At 34.8% G+C, this 14,107-nt stretch overlaps 1 protein-coding gene across 2 annotated transcripts in view; it reads left to right on the forward strand.

The window, feature by feature from the left end:
* TMOD2 (tropomodulin 2) overlaps positions 1-14,107 on the forward strand; it is a 47,113-nt gene that overhangs the window by 12,006 nt on the left and 21,000 nt on the right. For both annotated transcript variants that reach the window (XM_012545439.3, XM_031955207.1), the window contains exons 4-6: positions 1,361-1,483; positions 4,800-4,886; positions 7,865-7,995. In XM_012545439.3, coding sequence (XP_012400893.1) covers positions 1,361-1,483; positions 4,800-4,886; positions 7,865-7,995 — 341 coding nt within the window. The remainder of the gene's footprint in view (positions 1-1,360; positions 1,484-4,799; positions 4,887-7,864; positions 7,996-14,107) is intronic.

The raw sequence follows: 14,107 nt of genomic DNA on the forward strand, positions 1-14,107 counted from the left end.
AATAGGGGAGCTGGAGAACAGAAGGGCATGAGTAGAAAGGTTTTCCAAGCATGAAGCATAATTTGGGAGAGGAAAATGAGGTAGAAGTAGCCTGTTGTAAGGAATAAAAGAGCAAATCTATCAAGAAAAACAAAGAAATCAGTCAGGGGAATATAGTAAGAGATATTTTGGGGTTACTAGTAAAGGACTTTGAATCCAGATATAAAAATGTTAGTCTGGCTATAAATAGATCAATGAAGATATATTGCTATGTATTAAGGAGAGATGTAACATGAAAAAGCTACTGGAGTTTACTGAGTAGGGGTGACGTAATAAGTCCTGTGATTTATGAAGATCACTTTGACAAGCTGAGTGTAGGATGCACTGGAGTGGGAAAGACTTGTATCAGGAAAACCAACTCCAGAAGACTAACAACAGTCTAGGAGTCAGTGATGAGGGCCTGCACCAGGGTGGTGGCAGTACCCCCAAAAAGAAGGGGCATATTCAAGAAGTGTGAAGAAGGTGAAACTGACTACTTGGACAACAAACTGGATGTGGGAAGTGAGAAGGCGGAATGACCCCTCTAATTTGCAAGTCTGGGCAACAGAGTGGTGCCCTGGACACCTTTGATAGGGTGTCACCCTCTCCTTGATGGGAAGTTTGGAGGGGGGAATATTTGGCAGATAGATAATGGATCCATTTTTGGATATGTTTAGTTTGAGATATCTGCAGAACATCTGTTTTGACATGTCCAATAGGCAGTTGGAGATTTAAGAGTGGGGGAGTCCACAGAAAGGTTAAAGGGCTGAATAAGTAGATCTGAGAATCTTTAGCATAGAGATGATCATTGGGTCCTTAGGAGCTCATGAGATCACCAAGTGGAATAGCATGGAAGAAAAAAAGATAGATTCAGCATCAAAAAAAATTTTTTAAAGCATCCATTTACATTTAAAATAAAAAAGAAATCACAGGAATAAATGAATCTTGTCTTAAACACAATTTATCATAGATTTCATCCTTCCACAAGGATTCCTAATAAGTTCCCAATTCTTTATTTCCTCAGCTTCCTTTTGAATAACCAAGCAGCCCCCTATTTTTTTTTTTTTTTTTTTGGAGTTCTAGTTGCCCCATATCTATAAGGCACAGAGAAACAAACAAGATTTCTTTTTCTCCCCACACTAACATGTTGCTCCGCTACAAAACCCCTTCTGATGACTTGTGGATTAGGGAGTTTGATCTTTAGCTAGCTAGTAGGGAAATATGTTGGATACATATAGTAGTGATTTCAGCAAATGATTGGTGAAGCTACATCCTCTATGTCAATCAGTTCCTTTGTCAATAAAGCAGAGATTTATAGTTAATTTTGTTTGTTTGTTAAAAGGAAGGATCTTTATCCCCAAAGAAAAGCTACAAGAAACCCATAAAGAAGAAAAAGTGACTCTTGACCCAGAACTGGAAGAAGCTTTAGCTAGCGCCTCTGATACTGAACTCTATGATCTTGCAGGTTGGTAATTAGCTGGATTATTTTCATAAATTTATTATTAAATTAAATATTACATATTATGAATATTCATATTAGACCATAAACCATGAAATAATGTGACATGTCAATATCCTTATAGTACCTTAACAACCTAATATTTATAGAATGCTTTAAAGCTTGCAAAGTAATTTACATATTTGTCTCATTTGGGCCTAACAATGAGTCTGAGAGTTCATAAGGACTTTTTGATTTTTGGTCTAGACTTATTTCATCAGTGTAGGGAGTTCCCCAGTGAGAAAACCCCTTCTGTTCATGCACATCAATAACTTATTCTTCAATTTCTGGTCTGAAAGAGTTATCTGGGACTCAGAGATTAACTTAATTGTGGTATAACAGGTTAAGAGCTAAGAGGAACCTTAGGAACTGACCTCTCATTTTACAGATAAGGAAACTGAGTCAGAGTGTAGCTGACTTATGCAGGATTACATAGCAAGTAATATCTGAGATTGAATTTGAACTCAGGTTCAAACTTAGCCCTTTCTCCATTGAACCACCTATTAATGTGCCCAGGGTTTTATAGGCAGTGTGTTATCAGAAGTGATAGTGAAACTTAAGTCATCTTGACTCTCTATTCAGTTTACCATATTGCCTCTCCACGTAGATAGGTATTTCAGGTATTATTTTTTTCTTTTTCATTATTGTTATTACAATACTGAGGCAGCTAGATGGCTCAGTGGATAGAGTGCTGGGCCTGGAGTCTAGAAGATCAAATACAGCCTTAGGTACTTATTAGCTGTGTGACCTTGCATAAATCACTAATTCTGTTTGCCTTAATCCATTGGAGAGGGAAATGGCAAATCACCCCAGTATCTTTGGGCTACTCTGGAGCCCACAAAAAATCCATAATGGGGTCAGAAAGAGTTGGACACAATAAACAATAAGGTGCTAGATTTGGAGGAAGAAAGACCTAAATTCAAATGAAGTTTCAGGCATTTATTAGTTGTATGAGCCTGGACAAAGCACTTCATGTCTGTCTGCCTCAGTTTTCTCATCTATAAAATAGGAGTAATAATTGCACCAATTCCCAAAGTTACATGAGATATTTGTTAAATACTTTGCAAGCATAAAAGTTCTATATAAATGCTAGCTATTATTATTTTATTCCTTTGTATTTTCCTGAACTAAAATCTTACACCAAAGTCTTTTTTTTAATTAAAGCTTTTTAATTTTCAAAAAATATGCATGGACAATTTTTCAGCATTAACCCTTATAAAATCTTGTGTTTCCTCCCTTCTCCCCACCTTCTCCTCTAGATAGCAAGTAATCCAATATATGTTCAATCCAATATAAGCATACATATTTATACAATTATCTTGCTGCACAAGAAAAATCAAATCAAAAAGGGAAAAAAAGTGAGAAAGATAATTAAATGCAAGCAAACAACAACAAAAAGAGTGAGAATGCTGTGTTGATTACACCAAAATCTTAATCTCATTATAGAAGTAGCCTGGAGTTCTTGAAGTCTCTGACATGCGAGTACAATCTTTATCAGCTCCTACCCAACTATAAAGTCATTGAAAATGGGTTTAGTGATAGACCATGTATTTGTCATCTAAAGACCAGTCTAACTGAATTCAGATAATCACCATGAACTGTTTGCTCTCCAAGCAATGGATTTTTTCAGCCACAGAAATTCACTTGCTTAAAATTTAGAGAAATTGTGGCTTGCATAGGTAGAATGCTCCCTGTATGGGTATCACACAGGAAAAACATCAAAGAGATAGGGCTGCTTGTAGCTCTATCTGATAGTCCATGTGAGTTTTCTAGACATATTTCTGAGAACACTAAATTTTTCTTTTTCTCTCTGAAGAGAAGGCAAGATGGAAGGGAGAGAATAACCAAGTCTGGCCCCATTTCTTAACATCAGATCCCTGGAATAAAAGAAGAGCCTTTTATATAGCTCTTGAAGCATTGAATAAAGTCTCATTACTTGCATACACCAAATTCTCCATTATAGAAAAGTGGGCATTGAGATTCTCCATTAGGAGGAAGACTTCTGATCCATCTCAACTCCAGGGAACTTGGAGTCTGGAAACCAGGATTTTCTTTTACTCCTTGAGGCTTCCAAATTATGTTAGAGGTTCCTACAGCCTCTCTTATGGATCACAATTAACCTATTCTGGTGAAGAGCTTCTTTTGAGCTACAGGGGTCTCCCCAGATTTTAAGGGTCCTAAGCAAGTATTCAATAATATGGGCCCATGACTGCTTAGTCTATTATGATCAGTTATAGAAATGTTGTTTTATTTGGAAAGGTCCTCAAATTAGACCTCAAATTTTCTTTTCATTTAAACAAACAACTATTAATACTTGAAGGACCAGATATGTCAACTGATACAATGTGCCTGTTCCTTTGAGGTATTCTTAAATTCTGGTCCTTCTGATAGCTTCTAGCTACTCTACCAGAGACACTGTTCCAGGCTTTAGCGATGCAGATACAAAAATAATTAAGAGTTTGCTGCTTCTGCCCCTAAGCCTAAATTGGTTTCTTAAAAGAATAGGGAAGATAATTAAAGGGTAGTAATGTAATGAGGAATGTATGTCCCCGAGAAACTTATATTCTCCTGAAGAGATATAATTTATGCACAAATCAGTAATTTGATAAGGGGAAAGATACTGACAAGTAAGAGTGGCCAGAAGACTTTCCTATAGCAGATGACACTTTAGATGAACTTTGAAGAGAGTTCGGAATTCTGAGAGGCAGGATTGAATGGAGAGTGTGATATTAGAATGGGATAAGCACTATGGTGTAGTAAGTAGAATTCCAGACTTGGAAGTCAGGAAGACTCAGGTTTTTCCCACCTCAAATACTGACTATGTAAACCTGAAAGTCACTTAAGGTCTCTGAGCATCAGTTTATTCATCTGTAAAATGGGGATAAAATTGACTATTTCATAAGGTTGTTATGAGTATCAGAGGATTTGATATATATAACATTAAATTGCTAGATAAATATCAGTTATTATTGTAACATCTGCCAAGTATCTGAGAATAGTATGTGTTATTATATAATATATAATATTATTATACAATATACAATACAATAAGATATAAGCTTCCTGCAGTGATCAGTTGTTTCATTTTTATCTTTGTATCCCCATTGCATAGCACAATAGTAAGCACTTAATAAATGTTTATTGACTGACTGATAGGAGAGAAAATGAGTGACTGGGTAATAGGAATAATATGCATGAAGACTCATTTTTCCAAGAAACAGACTAAAAATTTGGAATTTAAATACAGTACCTATCATGCTAACAGCTTCTCTTTGTTTTTTAGCTGTTCTTGGAGTTCACAATTTAGTCAATAATCCACGGTTTACTGAAGAAGTAGCCAGTAATGATAATGGCAAAAGCCCTCCTAGAAGTAAGTAAAGGGTCGGGAAAAGGGGAGAATTGCAAAGGTTGTGAAACTTCTTGGCCACTGGTAAATTCAGATTTCTTAATCAGCTGGTTCATAGCGTGTACCAGAATATTCAATATTAAATGTCTATCAAAAACCTTTATGTTGCAATTGCAATATGTTACCCTGTCAATCCCTTTCCCTGTAAACTTCTGATCCCCATTCCCGTTTACATAAGGTTTTCTTCACTAACAGAGACTTTTAGATTCTAATGTCTTGCTCTCCTTTTAATTTCCACATTTACCACATTTAATTACCACATTTTAAGAAACTGGACTTGGGGCAGATGCAACTCTTTTAGCAAGCTCTCATTCAGAATACAGCAAAAGTATCCAATCCTGAAGGGAAACATTATCGGGAAAGATAAGAAAGTAATGAACACCTAGGCAGAGCCTGGGGGAAGCTGCTGACTGTGGATAGAAAAGAACTGTGGATATAAACATAAGACCCAGAGATTGATATGTGTTTTATTAGAAAAGTCAGTGATGAAGGAAAAGGAAGAGGGAGGAAAGACTATTTAGGAAGAAAGTTCTATCTTTTTTAAAGTGACTGCTACAGTGTAGTCTGGAAGTTCATTTTGTTGTTCAATTGTATCTTATCTTCATGACCCCATTTCTCCACAAAGATCCAGGAGTGGTTTGCCATTTCCTTCTCCAGCTCATTTGACAGATGAGTAAACTGAGGCAAACAGAGTGAAGTGACTTGCCCAAACTCATCTAGTAAGTGTCTGAGGATGGATTTGAACTCAGGTCTTTCTGATTCCAGGCCTGGTACTATCCATTCTGTCATTTAGTTGCCCCATGATCTAGAAGATCAGTCTGCCTCAGTTTCCCCAACTGTAAAATGGGGATAATAATAGCACCTGCATTGCATCTGAAGTTCCAGCAATTTTCTCCCTTGGTTTTCAAAGGGCAGCCAAGGTAACCAAGGTAAAAAGGTTTATAGCATTATAGTATACATCAGAGCTTCCTTTTTTCCCCCAATTTATTTATTGAACTAAATATAAAATTAAAAAAAACAGAATAGAAAAAAGAAAGAGTAGAAAGAGAAATAAAAAAAACATTATCATGTGCCTAGCAAATCAGGAAGGATTCAAAATATATAACAATAAATTTTCATTTCAAGAAAGCATATATAATAATAGAAGAAATTATATTCATGAGTGTTCTTTGCTTCCTTGTAGGTGATTTTTTTGTTCTCTGTTGTGCCTTCTTACTTTATTCTTTTTTTATCCTTTTATTCCTTTCCTGTAAGACCCCCAAGAAGAGGCTACAGTTAAGCACAGATGTATTTTATATATATATATATATATATATATACCTACATATATATGTAAGTATATATTTATATATACATACATATTCACATCCACCAACAGACCCACTTATATATGTGTATATATATATATATATATATATATATATATATATATATATTCACATACATAGACCTACATGCATACATACTCACATATATACAGATACATACATATATATGTATGTATATATATGCATTTACCCATATGTAGATATGGATCTAAAACAATAATAATATGGTTGACATATGATGTAGATTTCTCCCTTGATTGAATCTTTAAGTATGACTTTGTCTAAGATCAACAATTACTAGCCCTACTTTTTTTTGCTAATAAATTCTATTTCTGATCTTTGTTGTGGTGTTTCTGTATATTTCTTATTTCCTATCCCTTACAGTAGGGCTTAAATTTTTTTCACTCATGACCCCTTTTTGCCTGAGAAATTTTTACATGACCCTGAGTATATGGGTATATAAAGTAGATATATAAATCAAACATTTACTTTTAATAAATCACAATTTATCTCCACATTTAGTTATAAAACCCCACATGGGGTCATGACCCACAATTTAAGTAGCAAGGGCAAAAATGTTTTAAAAGATTAAAAAATGTTTTAAGAATTTTATTTTCTGTATCAAAGATTTCAAATATTATGAAACATGAATATTGTCTGGAAAATGTTTTTTTTATTATTATTGAGATGTTAGTACAAAAGTTCACAGAATTCTAGAGAATTAGAAGAAAAAAATTTTATGTTATCAACTTTATTTTGTGTACTGTATTTCATGGGTTATTTCATAGTTACTGTGTTAGGAAAAAAGTTTTAATGAACATTTTGTTATGAAGAATTGTATACAGAAAAGTGTTTTTCAGCAATCTCTAACAAAAGATTATGATTGTTGCTGATCATTGAAAGCTGACCCCCTGTTTCCCATAGATGCAATGTACCAACATTTGTGTTTTTTACTATTGTTCCATTTTCTAGGAACATTATCCCCATGAAAGTTGAGAATCAACGGCATGTACATATATATAAAACCTAGTATTGTATATATACATACATACACATACAACCATGTGTTTATACATGTGCATGTATACTTATATATCCTGCTGTATGTGTGTGTACATGTATATATATCTATTTAATATGTTTTTCTATGGTAATGTGTCAGTTATCTTCATATGCAAGTGATGTTTGGAGAAGGTACTATGCCAAACGGCTTCTGTACAATTTGGTTCTTTGTAAGCAGTTAGTCATAAAATAAACCACAAAACCTATGCCCAAGTTGGTCTCTGCATCACAATGTTTCTGAGCAGTTCTGATGTGGTTGTTTTAGTGATGAGCCCAGGGACCTGATTACTTCCTATACTTGGATCTGAACACAGCTTACTTCAGGTGAGAAACATGAAGTTATAATTACCAGGCAGAATTAATTAATCATTAGTAAAGCCACACAATTCACTTGCTTTTCCAATAAAGCTGGACTTTTTTTTATATTAGATTTCATGGTTTCTGAAATTGATGATAGAAATGACATTTTGGGAAGCTATCTTTGACTGCAAATTATTCTATTATACATGATTGAAAAGAACTTAAATTCTACAATATTAACTTGTGTTTTAGATGTTGTCAAAGGTGAAAAGGTCAAGCCAATATTTGAGGAACCACCCAATCCCACAAATGTGGAAGTAAGTTTGCAGCAGCTGAAAGCCAATGATCCCAGCCTTCAGGAAGTCAACCTCAACAATATTAAGGTATTTAATTACAGTAACAGTCACTTGACTGCACCAGTAAGGGTTGGAAATGTGCTGGAGATAACCTGTTAGCTGCTTGCTGATCAATTTACACCTATTTCAAATGTCTCTTATTTTCCCTGTGCTGTGAGATGCACTGGTAAAATGAAGAAAAAGGAGGATGTGGTCCCCACGGTTCCTTGAAAGAAGTCTCAGTCCTTGAGTTAAATACAGAAGAACTTAAAATGTGTGTTTATTCAGATGGTGATTCCATTCTTAGCCTAAATTATTCAGCCTCGCATGAAAGTTGAAGGATGAAATAGACCCCAGGGAAGCTAAACATCCCCACTGAGTGAGTGAGAGAACATAATCCAGTAGAGCACAAAGTGTGCCAGTGTGAGTGTTCTCGTTAACAATAGCAAGACAGCCCTTCCTCTTTGGGAAGCCAACTTAGAGATAGTCAAATCCACAGTTTTAGGTTTGGACCAGGAAGAGTTCAAGCATTGTACTCTGGACCAGAAGGGATTATCTATCCCTCTTACCCCAAATCCAAAGTTCCCATGGGCCCTGAAGGAAAGGCAGGATTTTAAATGGTAAAATTGGAGTATAGGGACCTCTTGTACAGCTTTACTCCAGCATGCCCCTGCTTAAATCTAATAGTTTGCCAAGATTTGTTGATTGTCTCTCCACATCTTTGCCATCCAGTACTCTTCCTCTTCTACCCTACAGCCCTTTTTCTAGTTCAGGTCCTCATTACTTTTCACCAAGACTATTGCAGTTAGTCTGCAAAACTATCAGTCATTCTGCTCTAATCTACCTTCCACACAGCAGCCAAAAGATATTTCTAAAATAAAGATCTGACCATGTCTTTCCTCTATTTAATCATTTTCAGGAAGTCTATACTGGCTATAGAATAAAATACAAAATCATCAAACTAGCTAAATCTGGCTCCTACCTACCTTTTTATTCTTCTTTCCTACTATTCCTTTTCACAGTCTTTGTTTTAATTTTCTTGTCCTCTTAGCTGTTCCCTCTGTGTACCTTCCATCATCAACATCTATATCTTCCTATAAGTGATGCCCCATGTTTGAAATGCAGAAATCGCTCCTCACCTCTGCCTCCATCTACCTAGCATCTTGGAAAGTATACCTCAGGTGCCATCTTGTCCCCTTTAATTTGGGGGCTTTCTTCTTGAAATTACTTTGTACAAATTGGTAAATTTTTTTATTTATTTAATTATCTTTGTATATGTTGTCTCCTCCAATAGAATGTAACCTCCTCGAGGGGAGGAGTAACTTCATTTTTGTACCCAAAATAGTGCTTTCCAAGTAATAAGTACTTGATAAAAGCTCATTAAATTGAAATTTGGCATATTTGCTTAAGTTTATTTGAATACTTCCTGTTCTTTGGATGTAGCCTTGGGATGGAGGAGTCCATAGCAATTAATCAGCAGCTGATGGATTTTGCCACATGGATACAAGGAGAGTGGTTAGTCTCCAAGGGAAAGATTCTAGATGTTATTCAGAAATATATCTTCATATCATGAGATGACAGTACTATCACAATAATACAGCTATCCATTATGATTTTCCATTTTATAATATCTGCATTATCATTCAGGGAAACCATTAACTAATGGTTCCTGCCTTTCATCAAGCTTTACACATTTTACAATTAGCTTCCTTTTCTGTACAAAATCAATTGATGTTACTTCATAAAATTTATGATTCCTTCTCCTTTTATGTTTATTAGTCCTTGTATAAGTATGGTAGGACTGTGCTTCCCTAAATCTTCTTTTCTCAGATTTCTTTATTCTAATTCTAAAAGAAAATTGTCCAAAGAATGTGCATGCTGGATAAAATATGTGACATCAAGGTCATATAAAAGAATTTTGTACAAATAGAGCCTCATTTGAACATTTCTATCTCCATCTTTCACGTTTCTTTGCTCCATAATTTGACTGGTGAGGATACTTCCTCCATCAGTGCAGATCAAAATTCCTAGTTATCTCATGAGTGTTTGAAAAATTAATCATCTGGTGACCAACTTTCTGGTAATGAATCTTTCTACATTTTACTAGGCTAGTTCCAAAATATCAAATATAGTCAGTCCAACTTCAGCCTCATATTGTTTTTCCAGTATGGTAAGGTCAATTTCAAGTCATAGGGTCACTTCTACACTAATAAGTATAGGTTTAATGTAGGTTCCTCCCTTAAATTTTTTTCTAGAACCAAAAGCTTTTTTTTTTAATTAAAAAAAATTTTCATATTAAGATCCACCTCTTCTTTCCTATTTCCCCACCTTCTACCCAGAAAGCAAGAAAAGCAAATTTCTTTGTTAAAAACATGTGTAGTCAAGCAAAACAGATTCCCACATTTGACCTAAAGCTTGTTTGGGAGCAAATGGTAGCTAGATGTAAGAGCATTGTGCTGAGGACTAAGAAATAGTTATGAGATAAATTAAATTGTAAATAGCTAAAGCCCCTAGCAGGGCTATAGATGCACATTATGGTATAAATAATTAAAACAATTTATTTTTCTTTTTTTTAATTTTATTTAATAGCCTTTTATTTATAGGATATATGCATGGGTGACTTTACAGCATTAACAATTGCCAAACCTCTTGTTCCAATTTTTCACCTCTTACTCCCACCCTCCCCAGATGGCAGGATGACCAGTAGATGTTAAGTACATTAAAATATAAATTAGATACACAATAAGTATACATGACCAAAACGTTATTTTGCTGTACAAAAAGAATCAGACTCTGAAATATTGTACAATTAGCTTGTGAAGGAAATCAAAAATGCAGGTGGGCATAAATATAGGGATTGGGAATTCAATGTAATGGTTTTTAGTCATCTCCCAGAGATCTTTCTCTGGGCGTAGCTGGTTCAGTTCATTCCTGCTCCATTGGAAATGATTTGGTTGATCTCGTTGCTGAGGATGGCCAGATCCATCAGAACTGGTCATCATATAGTATTGTTGTTGAAGTATATAATGAGCTCCTGGTCCTGCTCATTTCACTCAGCATCAGTTCGTGTAAGTCTCTCCAGGCCTTTCTGAAATCATCCTGTTGGTCATTTCTTACAGAACAGTAATATTCCATAATATTCATATACCACAATTTATTCAGCCATTCTCCAACTGATGGACATCCATTCAGTTTCCAGTTTCTAGCCACTACAAAAAGGGCTGCCACAAACATTCGTGCACATACAGGTCCCTTTCCCTTCTTTATAATCTCTTTGGGATATAATCCCAGTAGTAACACTGCTGGATCAAAGGGTATGCACAGTTTGATAACTTTTGAGCATAGTTCCAAACTACTCTCCAAAATGGTTGGATTCGTTCACAACTCCACCAACAATGCATCAATGTCCCAGTTTTCCGCATCCCTCCAACAATCATCATTATTTTTCCTGTCATCTTAGCCAATCTGACAGGTGTGTAGTGGTATCTTAGAGTTGTCTTAATTTGCATTTCTCTGATTAATAATGACTTGGAGCATCTTTTCATATGACTAGAAATAGTTTCAATTTCTTCATCTGAGAATTGTCTGTTCATATCCTTTGACCATTTTTCAATTGGAGAACGGCTTGATTTTTTATAAATTAGAGTTAATTCTCTATATATTTTGGAAATGAGGCCTTTATCAGAACCTTTGACTGTAAAAATATTTTCCCAGTTTATTGCTTCCCTTCTAATCTTGTCTGCATTAGTTTTGTTTGTACAAAAACTTTTCAGTTTGGTATAATCGAAATTTTCTATTTTGTGATCAGTAATGAACTCTAGTTCTTCTTTGGTCATAAAGACCTTCCCCTTCCACAGGTCTGAGAGGTAAACTATCCTGTGTTCCTCTAATTTATTGATAATTTCATTCTTTATGCCTAGGTCATGAACCCATTTTGACCTTATCTTGGTATACTGTAAAACAATTTATTTTTCAAACTACAGTGTGGTACAGTGGAAAAAAATGATGGATTTGAACTCAAAGAATGATAGCTGATTCTAGATGCAGAGTTGGAAAGGACCTCAAACACTCTCTTGTCCAACCTCTTCCAAAATTCAGATTTAAATCCCATTTCTGCTTTGTGTGACCTTGTAATAATCATTTAACCTCATTGGGATTCAATTTCACAATTTGAAAAATGAGATAATTGGGCTCAAAGGCCTTTTCAGCTCTAAATTTATGATTCTACAATCTTTATTTATTATTATGTTCCAGGAAAATACATTGCTTTTAGAAGAGGTTGTTCAATTTTTTCCTGATTTTAAAATATCCTTTTGACCATAAATGGGAAAAAAACCACCAACCTATATTTCTATTGAGACAATGTTGGGAGGCTCAATCATTCTAGGCAATGGAGCTCAGAATTTCATCTATAACACCGGTGGGGATTTGGCATCTTGAGGGCAAGTAGAAATAAATTTGCACTGTGAAGCTTTAGTCAAATGGAAGCTGAAAATATAGCTGACAGACTTGCACTATGAAACTTTAAGTGAATGGAAGCTGGAAATATAGTTGTCAATAAAAATTTTTGTGGTATGACAACTTACAAATATTAAGCACCTAATATGTTATAATCATTGGGTGGTCTCCATATAAATGAATTATATTCCAGAAATTTGTACATTATTTGATTATTTGGAATACAGAATACATTCCTCTATAGAAATGATGTTATTATGGATTATTAACATGACAAAAGACATTTTAATATATAATGTAGCTAAAATACTATACATTGGGAACAATACTGTTGAAGTATTAGTAAGTTAACTCATTGGATAAAACGGAAAAACAATAAACTTTAGTGATTTGTCTTAAAAGCTAGTACCTGAGGGTAAATAGTCTTAATTATGGAAAGACAAAGAATGAGATTCTTGTGGCTTTTCTAAAAGGGATTTCTGGGTAATTACAAGTATTTTAGAGTTTGATGATACTGGTTCTTTATAAAGCTTAATGTTATGGAAAAAAATTATAGCTTCCTCTTTCCTTAATATAAATGTATTATTAGGACCACACTTAGACTTTTGTTTAAATTCCAGCACCTATCATAGTACCTTATACACAGTGGATATAATAGGTGTTTAATAATATATGTTGCATTTGTAGCTATGTCTAAGATCATTTGGTGCTTCACAGATGGAATGAGGAAAAGGAAAAAAAGAAAAAATGGGTCTGAAGGAGAGAGAGATTCTTTTCCCTTGCAATAAATGTGCATGACTAGGAAGTGAGGAAAGAAGAAATTAAAGAAAAAATACTTGTAACAAATAGATCCTCTGAGAGAACAGTATGCCATCTAAGACTTTATTAAGAAAATCATCTAATGTTGGATGGGATGTGGAAAAATTGGGACACTAATATATTGTTGGCAGATTTGGGAACTGATCTAATCATTCTGGAGAACAATTTGAAACTATGCCCAAAGAGCTATCAAAGTGTGCATACCCTTGGATCCAACCATGTTTCTAATGGGCTTCTATCCCAAAGAGATCTTAAAGGAGGGAAAGGAACCCACATGTGCAAAAATGTTTGTGGCAGCCCTTTTTGTAGTGGCTAGAAACTGGAAACTGAATGGATGCCCATCAGTTGGAGAATGGCTGAATAAGTTATGGTATATGAATGTTATGGAATATTATTGTTCTATAAGAAATGATCAGCAGGATGATTTCAGAGAGGTCTGGAGGGATTTACATGACCTATTCTGAGTGAAGTGAGTAGAATGAGGAGATCATTGTACATGGCAATAAGAAGGTTATACAATGATCAATTCTGATAGACGTGGCTCTCTTCAACAATGAGGTGATTCAGACCAGTTCCAATGGTTTTATGATGAAGAGAGCCATCTGCACCCAGAGAGAGAACTGTGGGGACTGAGTGTGGATCACAGCATAGTATTTTCACTTTTTATTGTGTGCTTTCATTTTGTTTTCTTTCTCATTTTTTTTCATTTTTGATCTGATTTTTCTTGTGCTGCATGATAATTATGGAAATATGTATAGAAGAATTGTACATGTTTAATATATATTGTATTACTTACGTCTAGGGGAGAGGGTGAAAGGTAAGAAGGGGAAAATTTGGAACATAAATTTTTGCAAGGATGAATGTTGAAAACTAACTTTGCATA

The sequence above is a fragment of the Sarcophilus harrisii genome, chromosome 2 (genome assembly GCF_902635505.1).
Source record: "Sarcophilus harrisii chromosome 2, mSarHar1.11, whole genome shotgun sequence".
Classification (NCBI taxonomy): domain Eukaryota; kingdom Metazoa; phylum Chordata; class Mammalia; order Dasyuromorphia; family Dasyuridae; genus Sarcophilus; species Sarcophilus harrisii.